At 36.8% G+C, this 26,939-nt stretch overlaps 1 protein-coding gene across 2 annotated transcripts; it reads right to left on the bottom strand.

Moving 5' to 3' along the window:
• Positions 1-77: 77 nt before the first annotated feature.
• On the bottom strand, positions 78-20,609 carry RAB7B (RAB7B, member RAS oncogene family). Of its 2 annotated transcripts, none has more exons than XM_039369471.1 (6): positions 20,410-20,609; positions 10,495-10,558; positions 6,534-6,660; positions 5,064-5,279; positions 3,505-3,630; positions 78-1,928 (listed from the first exon to the last, which is right to left on the bottom strand). In XM_039369471.1, the coding sequence occupies exons 2-6, from the start codon at positions 10,545-10,547 to the stop codon at positions 1,848-1,850; spliced, it is 603 nt and encodes a 200-aa protein (XP_039225405.1). In that variant the 5' UTR covers positions 10,548-10,558; positions 20,410-20,609; the 3' UTR covers positions 78-1,847. The 2 variants fall into 2 exon arrangements, with proteins under 2 accessions (XP_039225405.1, XP_039225406.1); XM_039369472.1 differs by lacking the exon at positions 20,410-20,609 and adding an exon at positions 18,825-19,557.
• Between the last annotated feature and the right edge of the window lie 6,330 nt (positions 20,610-26,939).

Below are 26,939 nucleotides of genomic sequence, written 5' to 3'. Positions count from 1 at the left end.
GAACAATACTACTAGGCACACTGATCCTTTCACTGTACATTTGATGTCTTTCTTCCAGTTGAGTAATTTCACATCTCTTATTATTAAATTCAATTTTAATTGAGTTGGCAGCACAATGTCCAAAAATGAATTTGGCTGTGTCCTCCCTCACCAGCCAAACCTGAATTCCAAGGTGCTCAAGTAGTACAGTCAACAAAATATTTACAGAACAGATTCACGAGATCGTATTTCCCTGTCCAATTCATTCTAGCTTGCAATGAGATATCAGTTCAGGCTCTATGTGGTCCTTTTACAAGATGGAAATCAATAAAAATATTTATAAACTTAACATTTTATTACAGTTGTTGTCTGCACTGGCTGAGCTGTATATTTTCAATATTAGTCCAGCCTTTTTTTTTAGTTTAAAAGAAGGTGACACATTCAATCAATATATGAGCAAAGAACAGATGCTTGCACCAGCTAGTCTTGACCTGATCTATATCTCTTGTGTTCTAGTTTACTTGATCCATACTTATGCATCATTAACTATTACAGGAAGAAAGTATTTTTCTCCAGTACCTAAGTTCTTCCTTCTTGTAAGTATATCCAACAAAGAAGCGGACAGCAGGCTGGCACGACAATAATTGGCCTGATTATGCTTCCAATTTCCATACAGATTCAATGTGAGAACATCTTTTCTGAAAATGGCTTCAATCTATGGCATATAAATACAATTCACATCTGAAACTCTTTTCAGTAAAAAACAGGATCTTTGAACAATGGTAAGAAAGAACTATATATCCAATGTTTTTTAAAAAGAAATCCCTTTTTCAAATGTCTGCTATACATTTCCATGTAGAAATTGATTCTATTATATTCCCTTTTCCAATATTTCATTTTTCTTTAGTATTTTTAAAAAAATTCTCTGTAAACCTGCTTAAGTAAGCACTAACCTTCTACAAAATAGAAGCACCCTGAAAATGGAATCTATATTTATAGTTTTACAGTATTTTTTGACCCTCGTTTCTATACAAAAAGAATCATATACCTATGTGATATTAGTTTCCAATTCTGTACAATATTAATAAACAAATATTAAAAAGTTTTGCATTTCTGTTGTAAAATCAATATTCTTAGATTAACATTGCATTTTCAAGAGCAGGAACTGAGAGGGGAAATCGAGCTGTAACTAGGGTGATCTAGGGGTTGAATGTTGGACCCAGACTATGCAAAACTCAGATTCTAGTCAACTCTTTACAATGGAAGTACACTGGATGGTTTTGAGCAAGTTACTCTTTCTCAACTCAACATACCTCACATAACAGTTGTGGGAATAAAATAAGACATATACCTATGGTACTACATATGTATATTAAGTAGCAGTTCCTGAATTATGTAGATCTACTTTCCCCAACCCACTCTAGCACCTTCAGATGTGTCATCTGGGAATTAAGCCACATCTAGAAAACACCAGGCCTTTCCAAGATGATCCAGATATTATCTACTATAGTTTTACCAAAAGAACATGACAAAAACTAGGAATGAGTTTCAATATGAGATCAGATCATTCCATGAAGTGTTCTGGAACATAAATCTGAACTTCAAAATGGCATCTGAGAAGGGTCTGACTGATACAGTAAGGACATAAATCTTTCATCTTGGTAAATATTTTCCCAATACTTGATGTTGATTTCTAAATGTCTGTGTGTTCACGAGCACTCTGTTCCATCTTTGCTGGGATGCCAGAGGGCAATATTGTTATATTAGTTCATCTTTCAGCCTGATGAGCAGCATTCCCCAGTAGCAGCAGCTGTTCCACATGCCAGCTTTCAAACTGTATCCAAATGTCAATCATTCCAAACAAGATGTCAGCAACATCTGGTTGTGGGCTGATCTTCTGGACTTAGCTTTATAGATTCGGTTAGGTAACTCTCAATCATCCCTTGATACTAAGAGAAAAATATAAATAATAAAAAATATAAATCTAAAATTTAAATATAAAAAATCATTTTGCAGGATATGACCATGTATTTACCTGGCCAATCATTTGAAAATTGTATAGACAGTGAACTTCCCTAAGAAACAGATATATGGGGAGAGACAGATAAGGGTTTTAATATGAAACTGCCTGGTACATTCATGAAATTTATAAAATGTCAATTTTTTTTAAAAAAATGACCTCCACTTTGGCTCTAGTGGTGCTTTATTTTCTTTTTCTTAATACAGTGAATGAGGTTATTTTAAGGGAAAGCTGGTTGCCCAATGTGTTTCAATTGTTTTTGTTAAGAGCCCTCCAATTGGAGAAAACTTTATTCCTTATTCATTATGTCATTTCGATTTTCCATAATTTTTTCTCAAATATAGAACCTCACAAATGCAGATTTCTTTCTCAATTCAAAGCTCTTTCTTAAACTTCTTAAGAAAGTTTGAAAGCCAGGCACTTTGTACTGCTTGGAGGAAGAAAAAACAATACAACCAAAAGTTACATTTTTAAAAACGCATAAAATTTTCAGTGCCATCACCTGTACTTTAGAAGAGTCTAAAAACATTCCTGCACAATGTAAGCATAAGGCAAAAAGACATGTATTGTTTAATATAATACAACATCATTAGTTGCAGGAAAATCAAAGCTGTCACTTTTTTTGGCAATGGTTCAGAGAGCATCAAAGCCTTCCTAACCACTGCACTTTTTGGTCATAGATTTCTGCTTTCATGTAATCCACTAATCATGTGATTCATGAAAGAAAAAGCCAAGAACCAGACTGTGGAAGAAAAATCTTTACATTTCTGCATATGGCAATGTGAGCAAATAGCAACACCTTGTGGTGAATCAGAGTTGCTTTATCCATCATGGCTTTTACTTGGTCATAAGAGAAAAAAAGGAAGCTAAAATCCACAACCAGACAATATCTTCATTAAAATGCCCTAAAGAAATGGAAGTTTCATTTTGTACAGCTAGTACAAAAAGTATGAGATAAGACAGGGGTTCCCATTCCAGGGAACCACGGCCCATTGTCAGATCACAGCCCTTTAGGAACTGGGCTGTGCAAGCAACAGACAAGCATGCAAGCACGTGAAGCTGCATTTGTGCAAGCAGTGTGTGTGCACACGCAAAACCATCTACCCTCCTCCCTGCCACCACTGGTCCATAGAGCCGGAAATATTGGGGACTGCTAAGTTAAGGGAACCAATGTACAACCTTTAGGCCAGCTTATAACTAATTTTAGCTATTACATCTTCCTTTAGCTCAGTGTTTCTTAATCTTGACAATTTTAAGGCATGTGGACTTCAATGTTGGCTGTGGAATTCTGGGAATTGAAGTCCACATGCCTTAAAATTGTCAAGGTTGAGAAACACTGCTTTTAGCTAATGATTTAAATGACAGTCTCACTAATCTTATCTTCATTACAATAATCCTGACAGATATGGAGTGTCTCTTGTAACTTGTAGTTTGAATTGTAGGCATGTCTTTGCTGTACAAAAGAGAACAGATTTTCTATTTCTTATAAGCAATTTGCTACTTACTCTTGATAGGGCTTGCCTTGTCAGGGTCTCAAAAGCCTGCACCACATTAATATCATTTTTGGCACTAACTTCAAAATATGCTATATCCTTCTCCTTGCACCAGGATGAAGCCATCTCCTTGGACACCTAAAAATAAATTAAAATAACTGATTAGCTGGTAATATTACATGGAAAGTTGTTTCTTTCAAGAATGATTGAAATGAATGCAATGAAAGTGCTGTTTATAATTGTCATCCCCAAATAATGGAATATTAATAATAAATAATATCAAATATATAATGTAATATAACATAATAATACATCATATCATATATCATATCGTATCATATCTTGGATGGCACATAGAAAATCTGCACATTGACAGAATTTCCGTCTGTCAAATGCAAAAGTCACACTGCTTGGATCCGCATATATAACAAGTAATTTTCAACTCATAACAGTTCATTTAATGACTATTCAAAGCTATAATGACACTGAAAAAAGTGACATGACTTTTTTTTACATGACCATTGCATGGTCACATGATCAAAATTCAGACACTTGGCAACTGGTTCATACTTATGACTGTTCCAGTGTTCCAGGGTCATGTGATCATCTTTAGCCACCTTCTGACAAGCAAAGTCAATGGGGAAGCCAGATTTACTTTTACAACCAGATTACTAACTTAACAAATGCAATGATTCACTTAACAACTGTGGCAAGAAAGTTCGTAAAATGGGGCAAAATTCACTTAACAACTGTCTTGCTTAGCAATGGAAATGTTGGGCTCAATTGTGATCATAATTTGAGGACTACCTCAACTATGTAAGCCGATGTATCTATGCCAATACATTACGACAGCCTAGGTTCTTTGAAAGAACTCGATGCATATGAAGGCAACACCAGCTAAAGCAATAGTTAAATGGCCAAAAAAATGATACATTGTTGTGTGCAATAAATTATAATATAATACATAAACAATAATAAAGTTATCTTGAGTTGTACTAGGAAAGCTTTATATAGTGGTTAAACAAATATATTCTTGAAGCACCAGGGATCCTTGGAGAAGATAAGCTAATGGACAGGGAATACATGCTACACAGATTTGTTTTAATGCAAGTCTAAATCAAGTAGAGGGCAATTTTTATTCAAACGTAAGGAACAATTTCTTAAAAACAGTTATACTTTAATATAATGCAGAAGACATTTTTCATTGAAGGACTTAAACAAGGGCTGGACAACCATCTGCTGTAGAAGCTCAGCAGCAAGATTTCTTGCATTATTCAGAGGCTAGACTCAGCACTAAACGAGATCATAGCCATTTTGATAGCTAACAAAAGGAATGCATAGGAATGCAGGCCTTTTGCACAAACACAGTTTAGTTCCAATAGTCAATATCTGGAGATGGGAAAGTCCTATAATAAGTAGCATGGTAAAGATGCAAATAATTCTTTGTGTTACAAAAATGTTAGTTTTTCTTTAAGTTTATTATGTGAGAACAAACTGAAAATTTGTCCTCAGACCCTGATTGGAAAGCTCTATATTCAACTTCCCTTCTTATTTCCACTTCCATCTCTTACTTGTCGATCTTCCAGGTCAATTTTATTCCCCAGCACAATCATTGGGAAGCCTTGCTCTGTAGAGTTGACTTTCTGAAGAAAATCATTCCTCCAAACATCCAAGGACTCAAAAGAATCCATATCTGTGACATCAAAAGCCAGCATGCAACCATCTGAACCTTTGTAGAATGTGGACACAATGGACCGGAATCGTTCCTGGCCTCCAGTGTCCCAAATCTAAAGGAGGAAGAACATACAAGCGTTAGTATTTGCAGTGTCAAAAACATTACTATTCTACAATTCAGTCATAATTATATTTTATCTTTCTATTTACAATTGACAAGAAGTCTTTCTGCATTAACATCAGTACCGCAACCATTACAGCAGAGATAGGTAACTCTTGGATGTGGGGTGCACATTTGGAAGTCTGAAGTATGTGATAAGCGTGCTCACTACATGACTACGAGAATATATTAACCTGTTCACAAAATGGATCTTATAATGGGGAGCGATGTTTTCAAAATCCCTACATATCAGAATATTGGGATGGGATGCTTGGGATGTTCTTTACCATTTTAGTGGGGCTACTGTGGGCCTCAAAAGCATTCATATAACATCAAAGGGTATCTGAGGTGGATACTTTGCTTTGTAATATCTCCTTCCTTCCTAATATTAAGCAAAAAATACAGTCAGACAGGGAGCTATCTCCGAGGCACACTGAATAACACAAGGAAAGCCTCCCTTGCTTGATATTGAGGGAAACATCTGAACAAGGAGCCATGCCACATGCTTCAGGGAAGGAAAACAGAGTGTGAATGAATGAGTAGCAGGTTCAGTTCCACAGGTATCAATAATTAAGGTTACGTTTATATGAAATATGAATATTCACTTTGATGTGTTATCTATTAAGAAATAGCAAGGAAATGGCTTGCAATTGGCTAGCAGAAGACTGATTTGGGACAAATTTGCAGAGGCTGTTACACAAACTGATTAACTATGCTTGGTGTTGAACTCCCACCTCGCCTCCCTATAGATCACTGACATATAGGTAGGTGATTCCTCTTCTCAAAGGAAAACCAAAATACCAACACTTTAAAGGTGACTATGTGAAAAACAAAAAGTTTATTAACAAAGTCAGCATTTTAGTGAGAGATGCAATTACAAAGTGATATTCTTAAGCTCTGAAGGAGTCTGATAGTTCCTTTCCCAACAAATTTTATTAAAAAGCACATGACTTTGTAAGCTGCAGCTCACTTCATTAAATACCAGCTACCAGATTCCTCTTGATTTTTTTGCCACCATAGATTAACATTATTTTCTTCTTACAATGTCTTAAGCTGTGGTCTCTCTTGGAAATTTGCTGCCAATAGTAATATAAACATATGAAAGTATTTCACAATATCTGTCTTTTCTTTGCAGTACATTTGACTGAGCTATAAATATTTGGCTAAGCATGGAATAAGATATCTGAGACATTAAAACATCTGTCACCTGCAATTTCAGTGGTGTGTGATCTACTTCCATAACTTTGGACAAAATACTAGCTCCCAGGGTGGTGCGATAGTCTTCATAAAATCTCTTGTGAATATACTGATGTAGGAGAGACGTTTTTCCTACACTGTGGTAAAAGAAGAAGCATATATACAAATTTCATTTCAACAAGTTTGGATTGGAATGTTTTAAAAGATTGTCCATTAATGTTCTGTTTCACCTGAACTGATGAAATCAGAGAATCCTAATCAAAGACAAATTCTAATCATAATCAGTTATTGCCTGTACTAAAATAAGTCTGTAGAAATGTTAGAACTATTTAGTTATACCCTTTATACAATTTAGGTGATCAGCATGGCCTTATTTCAGACACTGTATCCATTGCTTTTATATTTGTTCGCAAGCAACAAATGTGAGATCATCTCCTGACTAGGTTCTTATGTAATTTATAGAAGATGTGTCTTTCTTGGTGTCTAAAATAGAGTGGTCTGGACATTTCACTCTATGTACTGGTGGTGCTATCATTCAGGTTTGTTTGTTTGATGATGATCCAGGTTTTAACATCTGCATATCAAGTATTAGTTGAGTAAGTGAAAGTGTTCAGTACAATCTATCTGACCGATACTGGCCAACAAAACACCTAGAGTTACCATTTAATCATATATTTGGACTGCAATCTGTTCTTAAACTTAGCAGGTTCTCTTTAATGTAATTTTTGTAAGTAGTCATTTTTTTAATTTCCAGAACACCATTTCTATTCTTTGGTTTGTCTCCTGATTTCTACTTGTTGGGCTGTATAAATTTTCTTATACAACATCTATTTAATATATTTACCCTGGAATATTCTAATTGCTTTATCTGCAAGTGGACAGTGGAAAATCTCTAATCAATATACAAACATTATAAAAGAAATGTAAACTCAAATGAATACAATAATTCTCACTAGATCAGGGACAGCAAACTCTGTTTTCTTCCCTTGTAACTCTCCCAGCTTCAGAAGAAAAACATGGACGCTCAAAACATTATATCACAAATGGTACAATGGGAATTGGTGTGGCATAATGGTGAAAGTGCTGGAGAGCCAGGTTCTAGTCCATCTCTCCCAGAGGTTTGTTCGGTGACTCTGGACCACTCTCTCAGCCCTCTCTCACAACAAGGTTGTTTTTGTGTGGGGGTGGGGGAATAGGAAGAAGGCTACATACTAAGACTATAATGTGATGATGATCTGCTAGCAAGTCTCCATGGACTCTTAGTGACCATATAAATTTCTTCAGAAAGAAATAATATACAGTACTTACTAACAAATATTATTACTTTTTTGCTACATGTATACCACTACATCAGTGAACACTCACAGCCGTTTAGAAAACATTAAAAAATACCCATAACAGTTTATTGGGGTGGTGGTTGTGGGAATAACTCAAAATCCATTTCAAAATTGTAGCCATCCAGTTTCAACAATGAATTTGGTGATTCAAATATTTATTTCAAATAAGTGATTCCATCAAATTAGTTTCAGATAATAATTTCCAAATTAATCTTGCATAGCATATACGTATTTGCAAGTATTGATCAATATACAATATACAAATGTAATTGACAAAAATAATCCTATGGATTGTTTATTTGGAAGCAAATAGCAACTACTGCACAATAGCAACTACAGACAATCCCAAAGATGCTTTTTCATGGGGCAACTGGACTTTCTTGTTTTTTTGTTTTTTTTGTTTTTTTGGAAGATGTTTCACTTCTCATCCAAGAAGCTTTTTCAGCTAAAGAAGCTTTTTGGATGAGAAGCGAAACGTCTTCCAAGAAAAACAAAGTCCAATTGCCTTGTGAAAAAAGTGTCTTTGGGATAACTATGACCTGGATGACTAAGAATCTCCATAGACATTCAACTAGAGACAACTTAAAAAAGAAAGAAATATTCTCTTTGCCTGCTTTGTTGTTTATCTGATCTGTAGCATTATCACTAACAAATTGCTAACTCAATCTGGTCATACTAGTAGCACAAAGTAGATAGCTGTAGTGTAATATTCCTATTAAAGTCAGCAAGTAGAAATTCCATTTTTTTTCTGGAGTAACTGGTCATAAATCCATGGCACATTCATCTAAGTACTTCGATCTTTTTAAAAATAGGTTAACTACAATGGTCATATGTCAAAGGACTTTTTTCTAAACTAATATATCAAGATAGCGAGGGTTGCTTAAGGAGCACCTTTATTGAATCACAAAAGTCATCTGTCACATCCATAATTTTCCTTGACTTTATTTATGGTGGGTTTTTTTAAAAAAAATTTAACATTTTATGATGTACTGTCAGTTGCATTTCACATATCTATCACCAATCCTTTAAAACATTATTGCAGCAGTTTTTACACATCATCTTAAAAAGAGGAATTCCAAGAACTGAAATAGTATTTTAAGTATTTATGGACATGAAATTCCATTTTCTAAGAGTATATGCATCATTTCATTAAAAATTAATTATATTTTAATATTTTATTGTACACCTCCCAGTCCCTCTTTGAGGAAGACGAGCAGTTCAGAAATGTGAAAAATAAATAACTTTTTTTAAAAAATAATACACATTTTTCCCAAATATATGTTTATGATTCACCAGTAATGAGGAACAGAGAACTTACAAATGAGTATTATCCAGCAAATTAGTCTAAAGACTCTAAGGAGTCCTTAAACTCCACCTGCCTATTCTTTTAAATGTACCCCTTCTGCTTCACTTAGAGAAAAATAATTCCATCTGGGTGAAAAAAAAATAGCCAGGACTATAAGAGAAAAGTAATGAATAAAGATTTGCTAGTGAACATTATGCAGCATATTCAAGCTGGAATTCCATATTTTTCTATTCTGCTCACAAATGCTTGAAATTTAAAACTATGAAAGTTCCTCTTCTATCCACTCTAAACTCTACATAATTAAGTATGTGAATCTACTTTCATTTCTAATGAAAAAGTTTCTTTCCTCTTTCCAATGTCAGAAAAAAAAATACATCATTATTTTCAACTTATTTTAAACTTGCAAGATTCTATTATTAATAATAATAATAATAAAGTTTGGAGGTCATCTATTCCAACCCCCTGCTCAGGCAGGAAACCCTATACCATTTCAGACAAATGGCTGTCCAGTCTCTTCTTAAAAACTTCCAGTGTTGGAGCATTCACAGCTTCTGGAGTTGATTACTGGGTCTGGTCTATTTAATGGATAGATACATTCTGGTTATGTTGTACGTCCTTCTCCTATTTGCAATAGGAATAAGACAGCACCTGAGCTGCAGAAGCATATTATCATAAAAGAATATCTGCCTTCTGTGGACTTAAAATATATTTAATCCCTTGTTGCTCTAGCAATGGATTTTGCATATCTTTGTCAAAGTCATCTTCCTTACTCTCTATACTGCTCCACTGAGTACTCTCTACATCACTCCCAGCAGAGGGGTATGCTCCAAGTCCCCTCTATTCAACAACGTCATCTTATTGGATTCCTGCTTTCTCTGTAGAACAACATCCCTGTGAAGATCCAGACTATCTTATCTGTTGTAAGACTCTGAAGACCTGGCTGTCTTGGCCGACATTTGGGCCAGGAGGTGAGGTGAGTTATGCTGCTGGCATGGTTTTATGGCTGAGATGTATTATTCCAGTTGGTTATCATGGATTATTGTTTGTAACTGCTGACTTTGTATGTCACCACATTCACTGTTAACAGATGATTACATAATTACATAAATAAACAAACACTTCTGGGATAGTCACTAGAAAGCCAAAGTCAGAAGGGGACATCCCAGTTCAAATCATTCTCCATGTAGCCTGTGACTTTCAGCCAGTCGCCATTTTATCATTTTCTGTCTCCTTAACCTGTCTCACAAACTTATTATGAGAATAAAATGGGAGTTCATGATGAGAGAGAGAGAAATGCATCTTAGAAAAGATTTTAAAAATATGCTTACCCCAAGGCTCCAATGATAATGATTTTCAAATCCACTTTTTTACTTGGACCCATGAATGTGGGACCTACAATGTGAAAAGGAGGAAAGAAACTATTATTTTGTATCTCAAATCATCAAAATAGCAGAAATTCATTCAGAAACACATATAGCATAGTAGCAGTAAGCATTAGATCCCAAGTATCTTACTGTTTTACTTTGTTTTACTGCAGAAAAAGCATGTTTGGTTTTGAATAAGACTCCTTAATAAACCTTCTCTCAAGGATTATACCGTATAGGATTTAATGTCTGTTTGTCACAAAGAATAGGTGGACAGATTTAGCAGGTGAGCTCACATTTTTAAGCAGTGCCAGGGGCAGTGTGGGGCTTAAATCCTGCCAGCTAGAAAGTGATAAAAAGAAAAAGAGGTAAGGAAGGAATTTCTTGTTCATACTTATGCCTGGAGAGCAACTGAGATTTCATGTCAAGGACTTCTCTGCTTTGAAGTACCCCCAGAAAGATAATGAGGAAGTTATCCTGGATAACATCCTCATTATAATATAATTAGACAATTGCTATTTCCATGCTTCAAACAAGAAGTGGGGTCAGGATGGATGACCGGTCAAGTTAAAAAAAAAAATGCAAAATGTTCTTTCTAACCTCATTCAACTGATTGTTTTCTTCTTCCTGGCTAAGGTTAGTTCCCCACTATTGTTAAATAGCCATCAATTTGCTCCTTATCTCAAGCTATTATATGTAGGGCATATACCAATGCCTGTATAGCATGTTACCCCATTTATATATCATGCAAAAACTTTTTTTTAATAATCACAGTGAAGATGATGTTAAATTGAATGTCTTAGGTCAGTGATGGCGAACCTTTTAGAGACCAAGTGCCCAAACTGCAACCCCAAACCCACTTCTCTATTGTCGGGTGCTGGGTGGGCGTGGCCCATTGGGTGGGCATGGCCCAATGGGTGGGTGTGGCCAATTGGGTGGGCATGGTGCATTGGCTGGGCATGGCTGAGGTGGTAACGGCAGACTGGGTGGGACTAAAAAGTTAAATCAATCAATTCCAACTTTATGAGATCCTTTTTTTTACCGCAAGAAGTTGAAATTGATTGATTGAACTTTTTTTTTCACATGGCGGCGGAGGCCTAAAGTGAAAAGGTTTTATAAAACCCAGCTGAAGGCCTAGGACTAGGGCGACGGCACACGTACCCACAGAGAGGGCTCTGCGAGCCACCTGTGGCACGCATGCCATAGATTCGCCACCACGGTCTTAGGTTATTTTTTGCTAATAAATAAAACAGCTTGTAGCTGGTGATGTAGTTATTGAATGAGGAGGAACAAACAAGCAGGAAACTAAGCCCCTGATCTGGAGCAGGATCCCTCACAGACCAGCTCCTGGAATGGAATAAAGTCTTCTGCTGTGAGCAGGGGGTGGGACTAGAAGACCTCCAAAGTCTCTTCCAACCCTGTTATTCTGTCCACCTTGGTGAATTGCTTCCCAGATAATCTACATTCTCTCCATAATATGCAAGCAGCAAATAATAATATTAATAATGATTTTACTTTGCTGTGTATGTAATAATATCAGCAGCTAATTGTGGCTTGAACCAGAGAATTTTTTATTGTACTGCTCTGCTTATAGTGGTTTATGTTGTTTGGATTCATTTTTATCATATGATTTAAGCTGCACTAAAAAAAACCCCAAAGTATTAAATAAAAGGAAAAATGTGAACACAAATAAAAAGATGCTTTTATAACTTTAATTCCATCTGCCTTTCCTGCAAATAATTCCCACATTTATGCTGTAGTTGCTGCAGCAATGAAAGGAGAAAGAACTTGGGACACCTTTTATATAGAGCTGACAACGAGGTGATTGTCACTCAAAGGGCTCTAAACAAACCTACCAGTGATGCTGCTGCATGTGGGAGATAGCACCACACATTGTCATTTAACAAAGGCTTTCTCCATGGATATATTACTTCTACTGTAATTGAAAAAAAAAATCTTTGTCTTCTTGGGCTTGACTTTCATTGATTTGCCCTCATCCAAGGTTCAATATTATTAGCCCTAATAAAGGACAACCTTCTTTAGAAATCCTTGGGAGTCCTTAAGTATTTTTATCTAATAAAATAAATTGGAGAATATAGCTTATTTTATGCATATCATAGTTGCAATCTCCAATCTAATGCATCAAAATATAGGATGTGCAAACACCTGGAGTTATAGTTTCTAAATTCCTATGGTTGCTCTGTGACTGATCAGGAGTATTATTATTATAATAATAATTTAAAATTTGTATGCTATTTATCTCTAGTCACATTATTAGAGAATAATTTGATAGGTAAATCAATGCCTAAATACCTGGCTGATTGTGACCAACCATAATGATATTTCAAATTATATATCTCTCTCATACAATAGGATTTTAAGATTACGTTCTTAGGGCATTCGGGCACAGTGTCAATTTATAGTTTACTGTTCACTAAAAGATTTTGATCTTATTCACAAAGGAAGGAGACCAGAAAAAAAAACATGAGTTCAAAGCTACAATTGTTCATTCTCATCATGGCAGACCATGGTTTGTGGTCACATCTCAGCCAAACCTATGCGGATTCATTTGGGGGACCATCCTTGTTACACATGTAGCATATTTTTATTATTACTGATAAATCTCAAGCTATAATTTCTCAAATTGCTCAAATGCAGTGATCCTGCTCCTTTCTATTCAATATCATATTTGCAAAGGAAATATCTAAAATGCTAACGTAAGAACATGTGTGCTGCTGCTGAACACCATCTCCAATGTAAAATGTGCCTTTTGGTTCGCTTTTTAAAAATGAAAAACTCTCCATACTTCCTTTCTGTGTGATGGCTTATGAGAGCCAGAGAAGTGTTGAATATGCTGCTGTGCCATCAGTTCTTGTTTATATGGGAATTTATAGGGGAGACATCGGATAGCAGCAGTGCTTTTTTTGTAAAAAAAAAAAAAAAAAAAAAGTGCCAGAAATCACAAGTCATACCTACCCTACAAGGTTCCATCCAAAAAAGGTGCCGGAACTCCGTTCTAGGCGTTCTATGACCAAAAAAAGCCCTGGATAGCAGTAATCTTGTATCCTATGGAATATGTCATCAGCTCTAAGAGTACTGACAGGTAAGAATAGCATTCTTATCTTGTGTTATTTGTATGCCTCTATCTGTCTCTCTCTATCTACCTACCTTCCTGCTATACAGGTAATCCTCCATCTAGAACCATTTGTTTAGTGACCATTTGAAGTTAGAATGGCACTGAAAAAAGTGATTAATAAGCAGTTCTCACACTTACAACCATTGCATTATCCCCAGTCACATGATCAAAATACGGGCGCTTGGCAACCATCATATATTTATTGCATATCCTGGGGTTGTCATTTACAAATTTCCTAGGGAGCTTCTGATTAGCAGAGTCAATGGGAGAAGGCAGATTTGCTTAACAACCACAAGATTCACTTAACTGGTCAAAAAGATCGTAAAATGCATGAGAGAGACTCACTTAACAATTGCCTTGCTTAGCAATAGAAATATTGGGCTCAACTGTACAGGACTACCTGTACAGCTCATAGATCTACCGTACCAAGGACCAAGAGAAATATAAAGCTTGATCACAGTTCATCATTAGCTGTAACCTGAGATGGAGCCCCATCCTCTTGACCCAGAGAGAGATAATCATGGACCAGGTTCTTCCAAACCTCACAGCCAGATTTCCACAGAAGAACTCTGTGGGACTAAACAGGAATGCACTAATGTGTAACATTTCTGCACAGGATACACAGTGACTATCACTCTGATTTTAAATAAAGCTTTCTTATCCATCATTTTATGCTAGAACAAACACCATGTAAAATGAATGATCCCAGAGGCTCAGAAGACCAAAAATACCATACTCCAGATCTCATGGTAACACTTGCCTTCCAAACAAACATATGACTCATTCATGTATGATTTTGAAAGAAGTACACTCATGAATAATGAATATGCAGGAAAACATTTTTTGCTACTATTTAATTACATAAACATTTTCCATTCCCATTGCTGCCCAGCAAAGGTGAAAGTCCAGCTAGTAAGTAATTGGCGGTGTTACTCAGATTTCAATTATCATCGTTGTTATACATCTGGTAATGATATCCTGGTCATTTATTAGGCGGGTGGGAGTTTCTACAATGTTCTTGTAAGATACAGCACTAACTTATCTTTTAGATTTTCATAGCACTAACCTGTTTAAATCCAAAAAGCATCAATCAGCTTTGTTGAAGGACCTGGTTCATAAAGACCAGTTCTATGTAAAATTACCATCTCTTTTTAAAGCAAAGTTATTATGCTTCTCAAAATTGTGTGATAAGCACAAGATTTTCCTTTCCCTCCTCCCACATAATCTACTATAATTTAAGCTGCAACAAACAACTAGACACAAAACTGAAATGAATCAACATTCTTTCCTTCTTTACAATACTATTCATAGCTCCTGAAGCTTTATTTTAAACCCAAAAAAACAGGTCAAGAAAAAAATAGCACTACAAACAATGGAAAACATATTTAGCTTAGATTAATATTCCCAATGGTTCAAATGGTGTGAACTAAACAAAATTAAAGAGTCAGGGCTTTTAAATATGCAGCATAATGAGAAAATGAATTAGTTATGCAGCAGATATAATTAAATTGGCTGCATGTGTTTATGTTTATTCATTTTACTATCTCCTTGTATATGACTGTGTCAGTCAGGCTTAAAACTGAAGCAATGACCAGCAAGGTATTTCATTAACCTGCTTGGAGTTTTACAAGATGTATACTTTAAGCAACAATCTCCAAACTTTTCAGTTCATCAATCCCTTCATGAAGTTTCAAATTGTTCATCAATACCTCCACAACATTATATGAAAATAATTTAACACTACTTAAATAATGATACCAATAACAACAATCATACTCAAGGCAACTCTCGCTGGCAGCTGATCATCTAACCATGAGAACATTGTTTTTTTTCAGTAGCCACCTCACCTTCAGGATTAAGAACTAGCACAGAGCTCTACAGAGCTCTTAGAAGACAGTGGATACAGTACATTCATCATGGTCTATGCAGTTGTTTTAGGTGTAGACATATTTCAAACTCAGCCTCATTAATTTCTTTTTTAACCAAAAAAGCAGTGTGTTGTTATTAAAGGGCCTTGTGGAGAAATATCAGTGAAATGAGCAAATAACAAATGATCTCCAAAATCTGGGGAGACCTAGAGATGGGGCTACTCAACTCTGTGCTACTTCTAGCTTTAAGGATCTAATCACAGAGATGGAACCACACAGAAGATCACACTTGTTATATGGGAACCACACACAGATCCTGATCTGATAGTGACACTAGACAACAAGCAGCAATTTTAACCCATCCTTAATGTCATAAATCCTCTCAAGTTTGCAGAACAACTACACCTAATATACATGTATAAAATTATTTAATCCATCTCAGGATATACAGTGAAGTTTAGAAGGAAGATAATCTACTTTATAAACATCAAGATGGATTTAATTTTCCCTGGCTTGCTTTGCATCAAGGCAAGTTTCTTCTGTGCCTGTCTTATATATAAACACCATATGTCTGAAATAGTAGAGAAACAGCTGAAAAGAATTTATGCAAAAACTATTTGGGTAAGTAAAAATGTAAGTTTATCGATCTGGTCCAATACAGTAATTTTGACTTCATTTTCTTCAAACTGAATAACCCTATAAAGCTTAGCATAGACCTAACATATAACACTAAATAATAAATACAGTATTGTATTGATCAAAGCCAAATGTTATGAATGAATCTCAAATATTATCCAGTAAATTATTTTATTAATAATAACCAATAAAGAAACACAGGAATACCATAGTTTGCTTCCCTGGAGTGAATGACTTGGGATTTTTGGGATTCTATACATGCCATAAACAAAAAGAGGAAAATGCCAAAAAAACATGAGGCAGAGTCAGAAGAAGTTGGAGAGACAATATCAAAGACATGCTACTATATCAAATAACAATGGTGGAGGCCACTAGAAATGCAAGAACCAGAATTTGTATCTTCCTCAACACCCGAAGTGGTAAAAAAGGAAGTAAAAAAGAAGGAAGAAATAAACATAGGTAACGTTTTCATATTTTAACTATATGAACAGTGTTTTTGTTTTGTGCTTTGTTAGTTAACTAACAGAAACACCTCAATCTGGCCGGAAATAGGAGAATCTATCAAATTCAGTTTTACTCTGCTTCTAATTTTCTGAGCCAGTTCCAATTTTAGACATTTTCAAGGATTGCTTCACATAGCAGGTATTACTGTACAACCCTCAGGTTACCATTTTATGAATCACCAAATTTAGTCCATTTCTTTCGTGAAAGGACACGTCTGATTTTTTCAGCTCAATCTTGTCACAGATTTGTAGTTATCCAGCATTGATGTTACATATGTATCTTTGCCACTAATGTTAAGGGATTGCTCAGTGTCATTTTGGGGGCACCAGACTGTGAATATTGTATGCCCCATAAAAGGAAATGCAACCTCATCAGAAGGTCTAATTATTATTGATCCTATTATATTATATTATATTATATTATATTATATTATATTATATTATATTATATTATAACTATCCATAAAATAGTTAGCTTTGGCTAACTATTTTCTCAGTCCTTTACAGCCTGGACATACTGAGATTCTGGAAACATCAAACCATGAAAGCATATGAAAGAAATATAGCTAAGTATTGACATGTTGATGACATATAATATAATGTTATTATATTAAATAATATGAGAGGCCTTGTAGAATTCTCAAGGAAATTTCCCAAGATGGTCTGATAGCACCCAGAGAAATAGCTCAAAACTGCCATAAAAACAGAGTCGTCAGTTCCCTGAATGCTGCAACAAGATCTTGCCATGAGATCCATGAATCCCAGTAGGGTTTTACTCCCTACTCCCCCCCCCCACGTGATGATCTCTGGAAAGGAGCAAGATAAGTAATTTCTAAGCTACCTAAGAGCTCCTGATATCTGGCTTCCCTGGATTAGACTCAGTGATTAAATCACAAATCTAATGCTTCATGGTTTTTCCCTAACTTGACAAAAAAAATCACAAACATGGATCACAGACATAGCTTAGCAAGATTAGAATCTTTATGGTATACTCAAATGATACCATACACAACAGTTGATTACCCATGGCACAAAAGAGATACAAATAACTTTTATACTTTGTGAGAATAGAATAGAATAGAATAGAATAGAATAGAATAGGACCTTGGAGGTCTTCTAGTCCAACCCTCTGCTCAAGCAGGAGAACCTAAACCATCTTAGACAAGTGGCTTCTTAAAAATCTCCAGTGATGGAGTGTCCACAGTTTCTGGAGGCAGGCTGTTCCACTGGTTAATTGTCCTCACTGTCAGAAAGTTTCTCCTTAATTCCAGGTTGCTTCTCTCTTTGATCAGTTTCCAACCACTGTTTCTCTTCTTTCCCCTGGCGCTTTGGTAAATAATGTAACCCCTCTTCTTTGTGGCAGCCCCTCAAATACTGGAATACTGCTATCATGTCTCCCCTATTTCTTCTTTTCTTTAGACTAGCCAAACCCAAGTCCTGCAACCGTTCTTCATATTTTTTAGTCTCCAGGCCTTCGGGATTAATGAATACTTGCTATGCCACTTGAAAGACTTTCAAGTGGGGCAAATGTATCCTTACACAATGGCCATCTTACATGTACCTCTTCAGGAGGTAAAAACAAAACTACTTCAGATGGTTATTATTAAATAGTGCAGCACAGCAGTAGTGCCCAAAGAGACACCAAGTGCAGTGTGATACCCAAATAGTTGAGCTCAAATATATACATTTTATACCAATGTATATATATATATATATATGTTTCCCTATTGCATTTTAATTTTTTGTTCATTTTCCCCTAATGTGTGCAAATTGTGTGCATTTAAAATTCAGAAAAATGTTGATATGTCTGGCAAATGCATAAACTATATTTCAGGCTGTGCACTGGCTCAAGAAGGCCACACTGAAAAATAAAATACAAACCAAATGAACCCCCCCCCCAAAAAAAAACTGCTGTGGCTTAATAAAGCTGGCTTTACTACTGCAGCTGGCTTAATAAAGCTGGCTTTACTACTGCAGCAGGAAACCTCAAGTTATACTTGGGCAATTCTTTTCTTACAGCTGAAACACACCCTTGCTTTATAATACAAATTTTTCATCCCTTATATTTTTATTCATGTTCAGCCTTGCTGTATTGCTTGCATTTCTAAACAACAAGTTTGGTATCCTATAAACTCATTTCTAGTTTCTTACCTGCTATCCAGGGCAGAATATTTATTGTTCAGTTTCATAAGGAGATAGGCTGGCATGAAAAGTGAAATAACTGAGGCTTGGTGACCAGTTTTGTTTTTGCCAATCCTGTTTCCAAATTTTTCACATCCATCCCAAACTGAAGCTGCAGCCAAATCATGATGACTGTATCTGGGAGTAAGCCACTTCAAAAGTTTAACCTACTTATAGTACAAGTGTGTGCATGTCTACATGTTCAGGAAGTTCCTGAAATCAAATTATTGAACTTGAAAGCAGGTTCAATAAAATGTAAGGATTTTTTTTTAACTCAAACAGGACTTTCCTTTTCTAAAAGTTGTTCAGAATTGTGTTATAAACAAATAGAATTGCATAACACAGAATTGTGTTATAACAAATTTGTTATAAACAAATTAAACTTTTTCCGACTGTTTGTTTCTATTTACTAAGTGGAATATCGTATCTATTCTAAGCTGACTGAGCCACTCATAAAATACAAAGAAGCCCAGTCTACTCTTTATGCAAGGATCTCAGATGAGATCATTCAAATTTCTTTTTTTTCTAGTGTATTTCTCCCAAGCTGTCCATGTTAGACTTGACTCCAAAGAGGAACAGCCCAACCAAGCTTAATTCAAATCATAATTGAGTGAATCATAACAGATTTCCCTTTCTTTTAGATCAGTGGTTCTCAACCTGTGGGTCGGGACCCCATTTGGGGTCGAACGACCATTTCACCGGGGTCGCCAAACAACGCAGTCCGCCATTTTTTCCCCTTTTCCTTAGCTGTGCTACTCCCTTTTATTCTGTTGGCTTTTGAAAGCCAATAGAACAGATTCTCTTGAATAGAGTCTAATTCTATTGGCTTTCAAAAGCCAATAGGAATTGTCCATGCTGTCTCTGCCCTGCTGAGCCTGCCAAAAGTCCCATTCTGCAAACGGTGCTGCATCAGTTGAGTAGTCCTTGACTTACAACCGGTTGAGTAGTCCTCGACTTACGACCGGTTGGGGGTCGCGGCATTAAAAAGGCTGAGAACTACTGTTTTAGAAGCATGGTTTCAAAATGAAAGTTTATATTATGCCGGTGGATTCAGAAACTCCTTTTTTTCTCAGGGCCTAACACTGCATCTTGTTATTTTTCTGCCAAAATCCGGTGAAGAAGCTGAAGGAGAAAAAATAAACTACTCTTTTTCACCCTCATCTTTATATTTCTTTCTATTCCAGCCTTTCCCAGCTTCGCCGCCTTTCAAATGTTCCGGAATAACACGCCAGTTGGGCCCAAGATATTGTAGCTAAATACCATCTGAAAGGCCTCCCCAGATGGGAAAGGCTACCGATGCACGCCTCGGCAGTCGCTCTTGAACAATTTAAAAGCTTTTTTTTTTTTTTTTTTTGCTACGATTCTTGCCAGGTCGGGACACCTAGCGATTCGCCAGATGTCCAGGTCTGGTTTGGATGCTAAAGCCCAATGCCGATCTGCCTCGGCGCCTATACAGCTCGGCTGCCACCTCCTCTGCACCGATGTTTTCCGTCACACCTAACCCAGCCTCCCAGCCTACACCTGGGTCGAGGAGAGCCAGCCCAAAATTACTTACTGGCGTTGCTTCTGCCGGATTTGAAGTTTTGTTGCCAGGTTGTGCTGACTCTCCGGGAAAGTTCGAAACAGAGCCTGGGTCCTCCGCTCCCGTAAGCGTTCGGGAAAATCCCGAATCTCAACAAGGAACGAAAATCAAGCGAAAGTTTGGGGCAGGATCCTACCTCCCAGCAGCTCCTTTCTTTGTTGGGATCTCCTACAATTTCCCCCCCCCCCGCCCCCAGAGTAGAGTGGGAGGGTGGCTCAAAAGACCGTCCCCCAGATGACGTTGCACAAGCGAGGCTGGAGGGAAAGAGCTTAGTCTGCAGATTATTTTTTTATGCAGCGCTCAGCGCGAAGAGGAAGTGGAGTTTTGGCAAATGGCTCGTAAAACTTGTTTATGTCGACCTGGCTTGAGATTCATTGTTTGAGAAGTAGGATTAGAAACTCTGGTAGTCGGAAGTAGCCTTGTCCCCTAAGCGAATCTCCTGGTCCGCGAGGCTGTAACTCGTAGGCACGGAGCCCAAAACCAAGCCCGTTCGCTGCGACTTTGCTGCTGGGCGCTTTGGGACTTTCAGCCGCAGACGGTCACGCTTTCGCCAGCTGCATTTGGGGTTTTCCTTAAATCCGCGGACACGGGCGGAAAAGAGTTGGCAGTCTAGTCCAAATTCTTTAAGAAGTCCCCGTGCAAATGATATGTCTTTGCTCACCATTTGCTGCTGGAGGTGCCCGATTTAATTTCCAAACAAATGCCGGGAGTCGACCCCATCCAGAAGGCAACCTTACCCTTAGCTTATTTTTCTATTTTTAGGAGCTCTAATGCGCTTGCAGGACTTGCTTACTCGTGGTTGGCTTTCCAGAGTTAATTTAATGAATACTTTGAATGCAATATAGTTCCTGCTTTCTGCTTGCATGTGTCATACAAACCCAAGTGTAGAGAAGTCATGTGCTGCAATGAGAGCAGGACTCCAGTTCAGATGCCCAGTCATCTACAAACCTTGATGGTTGATCAGTTTGGTTCAGTTTCTAAAGTCCCAGGTATTTGGCTGTTTTAACTTGGAGGGGGCAAGAGAGGAAGAGAATTATATATGTTCCATAGAGCAGATTGAAGGCAGAATTTTATTCCACTGTTATTTAGTTTTGTTTGGAGCTACCAGGATGTAATGAGGAAACCCTTACCTAGCATACAGTTTTACCCATCGTTGTAGTTTTGACTTCCCTAATTTCATAAACAGAGCAATAAAATATTGTTTTAGACAAATTATTAGAATGATCATCTTTCCCCAACCTGGTGTGTTTCAGCTAAATTGACATCCCTATATTTCCAGCCAGCACAGCAGTATTGCAAGAGACTAAGACCAGATTAAGATATAATAGAGTCTTTTTGTTGTATGAACTTGGCCATTGTGATTTGTAAAACTATGCTAATTGTGATTTATTAAATAAATACTTGTTAAACCGATTATATATAAACACAAGTTTTAATTCAGCAGTATCTGGAAGGCCACAAATTTTCTTTTCCAGCTTTGGTAGTTTAAATAATAGTGTTTATTTGCAGGATTGTTTGTATTTCTAATTTTAAAAAATGAAGATAGCATTTTTTTTCTTGCTGTTGCTAAAGAGATACTTTAAAGCAGTGGTTCTCAACCTTTTTAATGCCGCGACCCCAACTGGTCGTAAGTCAAGGACTAACCAACCGGTTGTAAGTCGAGGACTAACCAACCAGTCATAAGTCGAGGACTTTCCCTGCCCAGGAGCACCGCGCATGCGTGGTGCTACCCCCTGCGCCGGCCGAGGCGTAGCTGGCAAGGGGCAGCAATGGCACAGGCCGACCATTGGCTGGGCCACCAGCTGGCCCAGCCCAAGGGAGGTAAGGCACCTGCCGGGCCCCACACACGCCAGCAACCCTCCCTGCACCCGCCGGCCTCCCACCTCCCACCCCTGGCCCTCTTTTACTTACATTTTTAGTAGTTGCTCAGCAGGAAGGGGTGGAAACTTCCAGACAGCTCGCCTTTGCTGCAGACAACTTGCAGCACCATTTGCAGAATGGGACTTTTGGCGGGCAGGGCAGAGACAGCCTGGACAATTCCTATTGGCTTTTGAAAGCGAATAGAATTAGACTCTATTCAAGAGAGTCTATTCTATTGGCTTTCAAAAGCCAATAGAATAAAAGGGAGTAGCACAGCTAAGGAAAAGGGGAAAAAAATAGCAGACTGCATTGTTTGGTGACCCCCGTGAAATGGTCGTTCGACCCGAAATGGAGTCCCGACCCACAGGTTGAGAACCATGATATACTTGCCAACTGATGGGATTAAATGTGTGCACCAATTTATTGAGATAACACCAAGCAGGGCTGCAATCAGCCCTAACACATCAAGTATTATACTGTATATGCCTGATCTTATTTACTTGCACATTGTGTTGTCTCATATTTGCTTAATTGTGGTTTATTGATTAAAACAAGATTAGTTGTGTTGTGTGAATCTATCCACTTGGCTGTGCATTTAGCACTGTATTGCTGCTGGGATCATAAACTAAATACTGTATTTGAAGAAAAGATAATAGAGGTGCTGTTAGGCTTTTGGCTCACTGTTTAATAAGGAAGGAAGGGGATGACTTTGTGCACGATCAAATCTTTGGAATGATAACAAAAGTGCAACCTCACCTATATCTTTTCTTTGCTTCAACAGCTTCCTTTGTCAAAAATCTGGCTCCAGGAAAGCAGTGCCACATCTAGTCCTGGTGAAGGAGGCTAATCAAGATATCTGGAGGAGGAAGTGTTACAACCTCTGCCTTGACCTCTCTAAGGGAAGATAAAATATACATCTAACAAACGAACGAGTTGAGTTGTCTTAGTTTTCCCCGGACATCTTATCTCTAAATCTTGTTATACAGATGGTTGTGGTGATATAACATAGTAGGCTACATACAAGCTACATTGTGTATTGTGTGAAAATAGCTTATGAAAACCCAGAGTTCTCTGCAGCAAAAAACTAACTAGTTGCCATGGCATTGTAGGCTCTGAATTACTTAGTGATTGGAAGGAATCCAGTTGGTACAATATTTCCAATATGGAAATATTCTAATAGAGAAGGATGATGATGTTCTCATCTCACATAGCCATTATCATGACAGAAGATTAAAGAAGGAAAAAGGAAACAAATATGAGCCTGATCCAGTGTGCTAATTTTTTGGTTTCATTCATAATTTTAAAAGTTAGGGTGCCTGTGCCAATCCTACAGCATTTGAGTTGTATTAACTGGGATAACTAGAAAATAGAAAAGCAATTTAAAAAACCCTCTTTTTAATGCTATCAAGTAATTGTCAAGAAATTTGACAACCTTTCTCAACATTCTCTCTCCCTCCTTCTCTCCCCCCCACATACCTGTAGAGCACACCTTTAATTACTTTTCTTGGGGAGCATGCTGAATCTAGTATGATAGCAATAGTTGGTTTTTATATAGCTGATGCTAAACATTTATTTATTTATTTATTTATTTTCAGTATTTATATGCCGCCCAATCCCAAAGGACTCAGGGATTGGGCGGCATATAAATGAATATGAATCCATCCAAATGAATATGAATCCATCCATATGAATCCATCTGGCTTGTACAACTAGACATCAAAATTATTTTCAATTCATTTGTATTGTGGCCTTTTGCCAGCAAAATTTTCAGATTTCCAGTTACAATATGGACATTTCCTGGAGACATACAAAAGTAGTATTCCTTGTTTATTACATAGAAAAACATGAAAGACGGCTGAGTGGCCTTGGACCAGTCACTTTCTACCATCCCAACCCACCTCATAGAATTCATTGTTTGGGAAGTATGATTAATATACGGTAATAGAGTTGTTGTGGGAAAAGGGGCGGACGGAGTGTTCACCATCCTGAGTTACTTATAAAGAAAGGTGGGATAAAATTCTAATAACATCATTTTCTTCAAATCATTGCTGATTACTAGCTCACAATCTCCTAGTTCCACAACAGAGGTTAAATTAATATAATAGGGAATAACAAAAAAGGAACTAAGGACGTAAGCACTATTTTTACACATGAATCCTGTGATAAAAATTACAGCAGTCCAGTGAGTAAGGCAGTCAGCCTTTCAAAAACCATAAAACTGATGTAAAATTTGCAAGATTTATGAAATAAATATATTTATCTGACCTTTTACTTATAACGTTGGAAGCTTAATTTGGATTGTTGTATCTGGGGTCTTAATGTGGACTGCAGAATTATTATTCTTTGAGCTGAGTTTCATTTCTGATGACTTCATGACTTTGTCCAGAATCCATTTGCTCTTGAAATAATGTGATATTACTTAATTATTTGGTTATTTATTAGATTTGTATCCAGACTTTTATTATTTGTACAACTCAGGGCAGTGTATAAAATGACTGGCCTGTGTCAACTTAGTAAGATAAAATGAGAAATTAAATGCAGTTAGTTTACTAATCCTACTTGTGAACCTGTTGGAACAAGAGACCTACTGAGCCTGCGGAAGAAGACTTATATACAGAAACTAACAGACTTTTTGACGTTACATGAAATTTAAACATGGGAAAAAATCCTTAAAATTGTTATTTTTAAAAACCTCAAGAATGTCATGTGTGACTTAAAATAATATGAATCAGTTTTGAGACTGTGATATCACATGTTTCACTGTAATTTGCTGATCTGCAGATGTTGCCTAAGGTCGGCTGTTATGAATAACTCACTGCAGCAATAGAGTTTATGCTGGTTATTGAACAGCCATAAAAAATAGAAGTTGTGTTTCTTTCATTTTTTCCTTCAGATCATTTATCTAGTAAGTTAATTTTAAAAAAATCTGTATTATTTATGAATGGCTACTTGGAGAGGATAGTTGGAGAAATATTTCACTCTGTGGCACAATTGTGTTCTTCCTGAAGAAACACATATGCTTCCATTTTGAAAAATGCTCAAAACTCTCAATGAAATATGAAAGAATGCATAGCAGCTTGTTTTAGAACATGTTTTATAATATCAACCTACACTATAGATAGGATAGAAATGCAAATGAAATGTACTAAATTTTCTTTTCACTTGATAGGCATCCAATGTTTGGTGGCATTGTTGTCATATCTTTTCGTGACAAGATTCTGTGACTCCCATCCAGGCCATTCTTCTCCAGTCTGGTGGTCTCTATATGTGGCAGAGTACAATTTCTAGAATCCCCAACCAAACTCTTTGAAGACACAAACTTGAGAAAAGATTGTTTAAGATAAAAGGCACTGATGATTCTTTATACTACATGGTATGTAATGAAATACATACCGTGGACAACCATGGACTTCAACTCCCAGAATTCCTCAGCCAGGCACACTGGCTGAGGACTTCTGGGAGTTGAAGTGTATGAGTCATAAAAGGGCCGAGTTTGAAGACCCCTTCTTAAAGGCATGTATGAAACAGCTCAACATAGTGGAATGCAGCTCCAACTCTTAATAAAAACTTGATGAACCAAAACATTTTACCTTTTCAAATGTTGACACAGCACATTGGAAAAGTACACTAAAAAATCCTCTGAGATGTAGTAAAGGACTCTGCATCTACCTCTCCTAAATATTTCATTGCTCATGCGAGTGATCCACTTCTAAAAGCAGCGTACCATTATAGGCAAACTTATTACAAAATTTAATTCTGTACTTTTCCTCACCTTTAAATTGTCTTCTTCCAATACTGCATTGCTCAGTATTTACAGTAACAAAAGTAAAATTAAAATATATGGTTTCATAACTGACAAAGCTAAAATAGGCAACAAAAAGCATTGTGTATCAAATCAGCATACAAAATACATAGAAACTCAAGGAAAATGGAAAGATAGTAGAGTAAAATAAGCCGTGGTTCTTCTTGGCTGGCACTTTTGTTTATGAGCTTATACTACATGGAGAAAAAAGACTGGTATCTTTCCAAGCCACCAGTCCTAGAATGATTCTTTAGTTAGAGTGACCATTACATGGAAGCTGATCAAATTGGGGATAGACAAGACAGACAATATTTCCAGCCAGTCCACCAATCCAGGTATCATGAGATCTGTAGACAAATCCTAGGTTATCCAAATAATATTCATATGTGCATTGTAAGACTGTAGCATACATTTTTTTAAATCCTACTAGCATACTATCACCTACTGTATATCATCAGATTGATCATTAAAGCACTTCTATTTTTGACTCTACAGATCTATGTTGCTTTGTTTTCTTTTCAATACAGCCCCAAGCTCAATTTATTAGAATTATATTAAACCTCTGAATTAAAGGAACTGCTACATATAACAAATTGGAGCCCTCCTTTAAGTTCAAGGAAAGGTACCAGCAGTATCTTTTTTACAATGAAGACCAGTATGAGAAAAAAAAAGTTGGTAAATCTACAATTCTTGTTTTTTAATCACTTCTGGATGTGTTTTGCTGAGATAGAATGCCTGCCTTTGAAAGTGACTCCTTTGTAGAGAAAGAATTGTTTAGAAGTTTGAACAAATGCTATTTATAATCACCTGTGATGTCTTTATTCACTTTTGCCCATCTAAA

This window comes from Crotalus tigris, unplaced genomic scaffold, assembly GCF_016545835.1.
Source record: "Crotalus tigris isolate CLP2741 ecotype Arizona unplaced genomic scaffold, ASM1654583v1 scf7180000021131.477146, whole genome shotgun sequence".
Taxonomy (NCBI): domain Eukaryota; kingdom Metazoa; phylum Chordata; class Lepidosauria; order Squamata; family Viperidae; genus Crotalus; species Crotalus tigris.
This window is presented reverse-complemented; position numbering and strand designations above follow the sequence as displayed.

Excerpts from the sequence above, each read along its gene's own strand:
- RAB7B (XM_039369471.1), bottom strand. The coding sequence starts at position 10,547 with ATGGGTCCAAGTAAAAAAGTGGATTTGAAAATCATTATCATTGGAGCC. Across the intron at positions 6,661-10,494 it reads ATTATCATTGGAGCCTTGGG|TGTAGGAAAAACGTCTCTCC; the intron begins GTAAGCATATTT and ends CTTTTACCACAG. Across the intron at positions 1,929-3,504 it reads CAAGGCAAGCCCTATCAAGA|TATCAAGGGATGATTGAGAG; the intron begins GTAAGTAGCAAA and ends TTTTTCTCTTAG.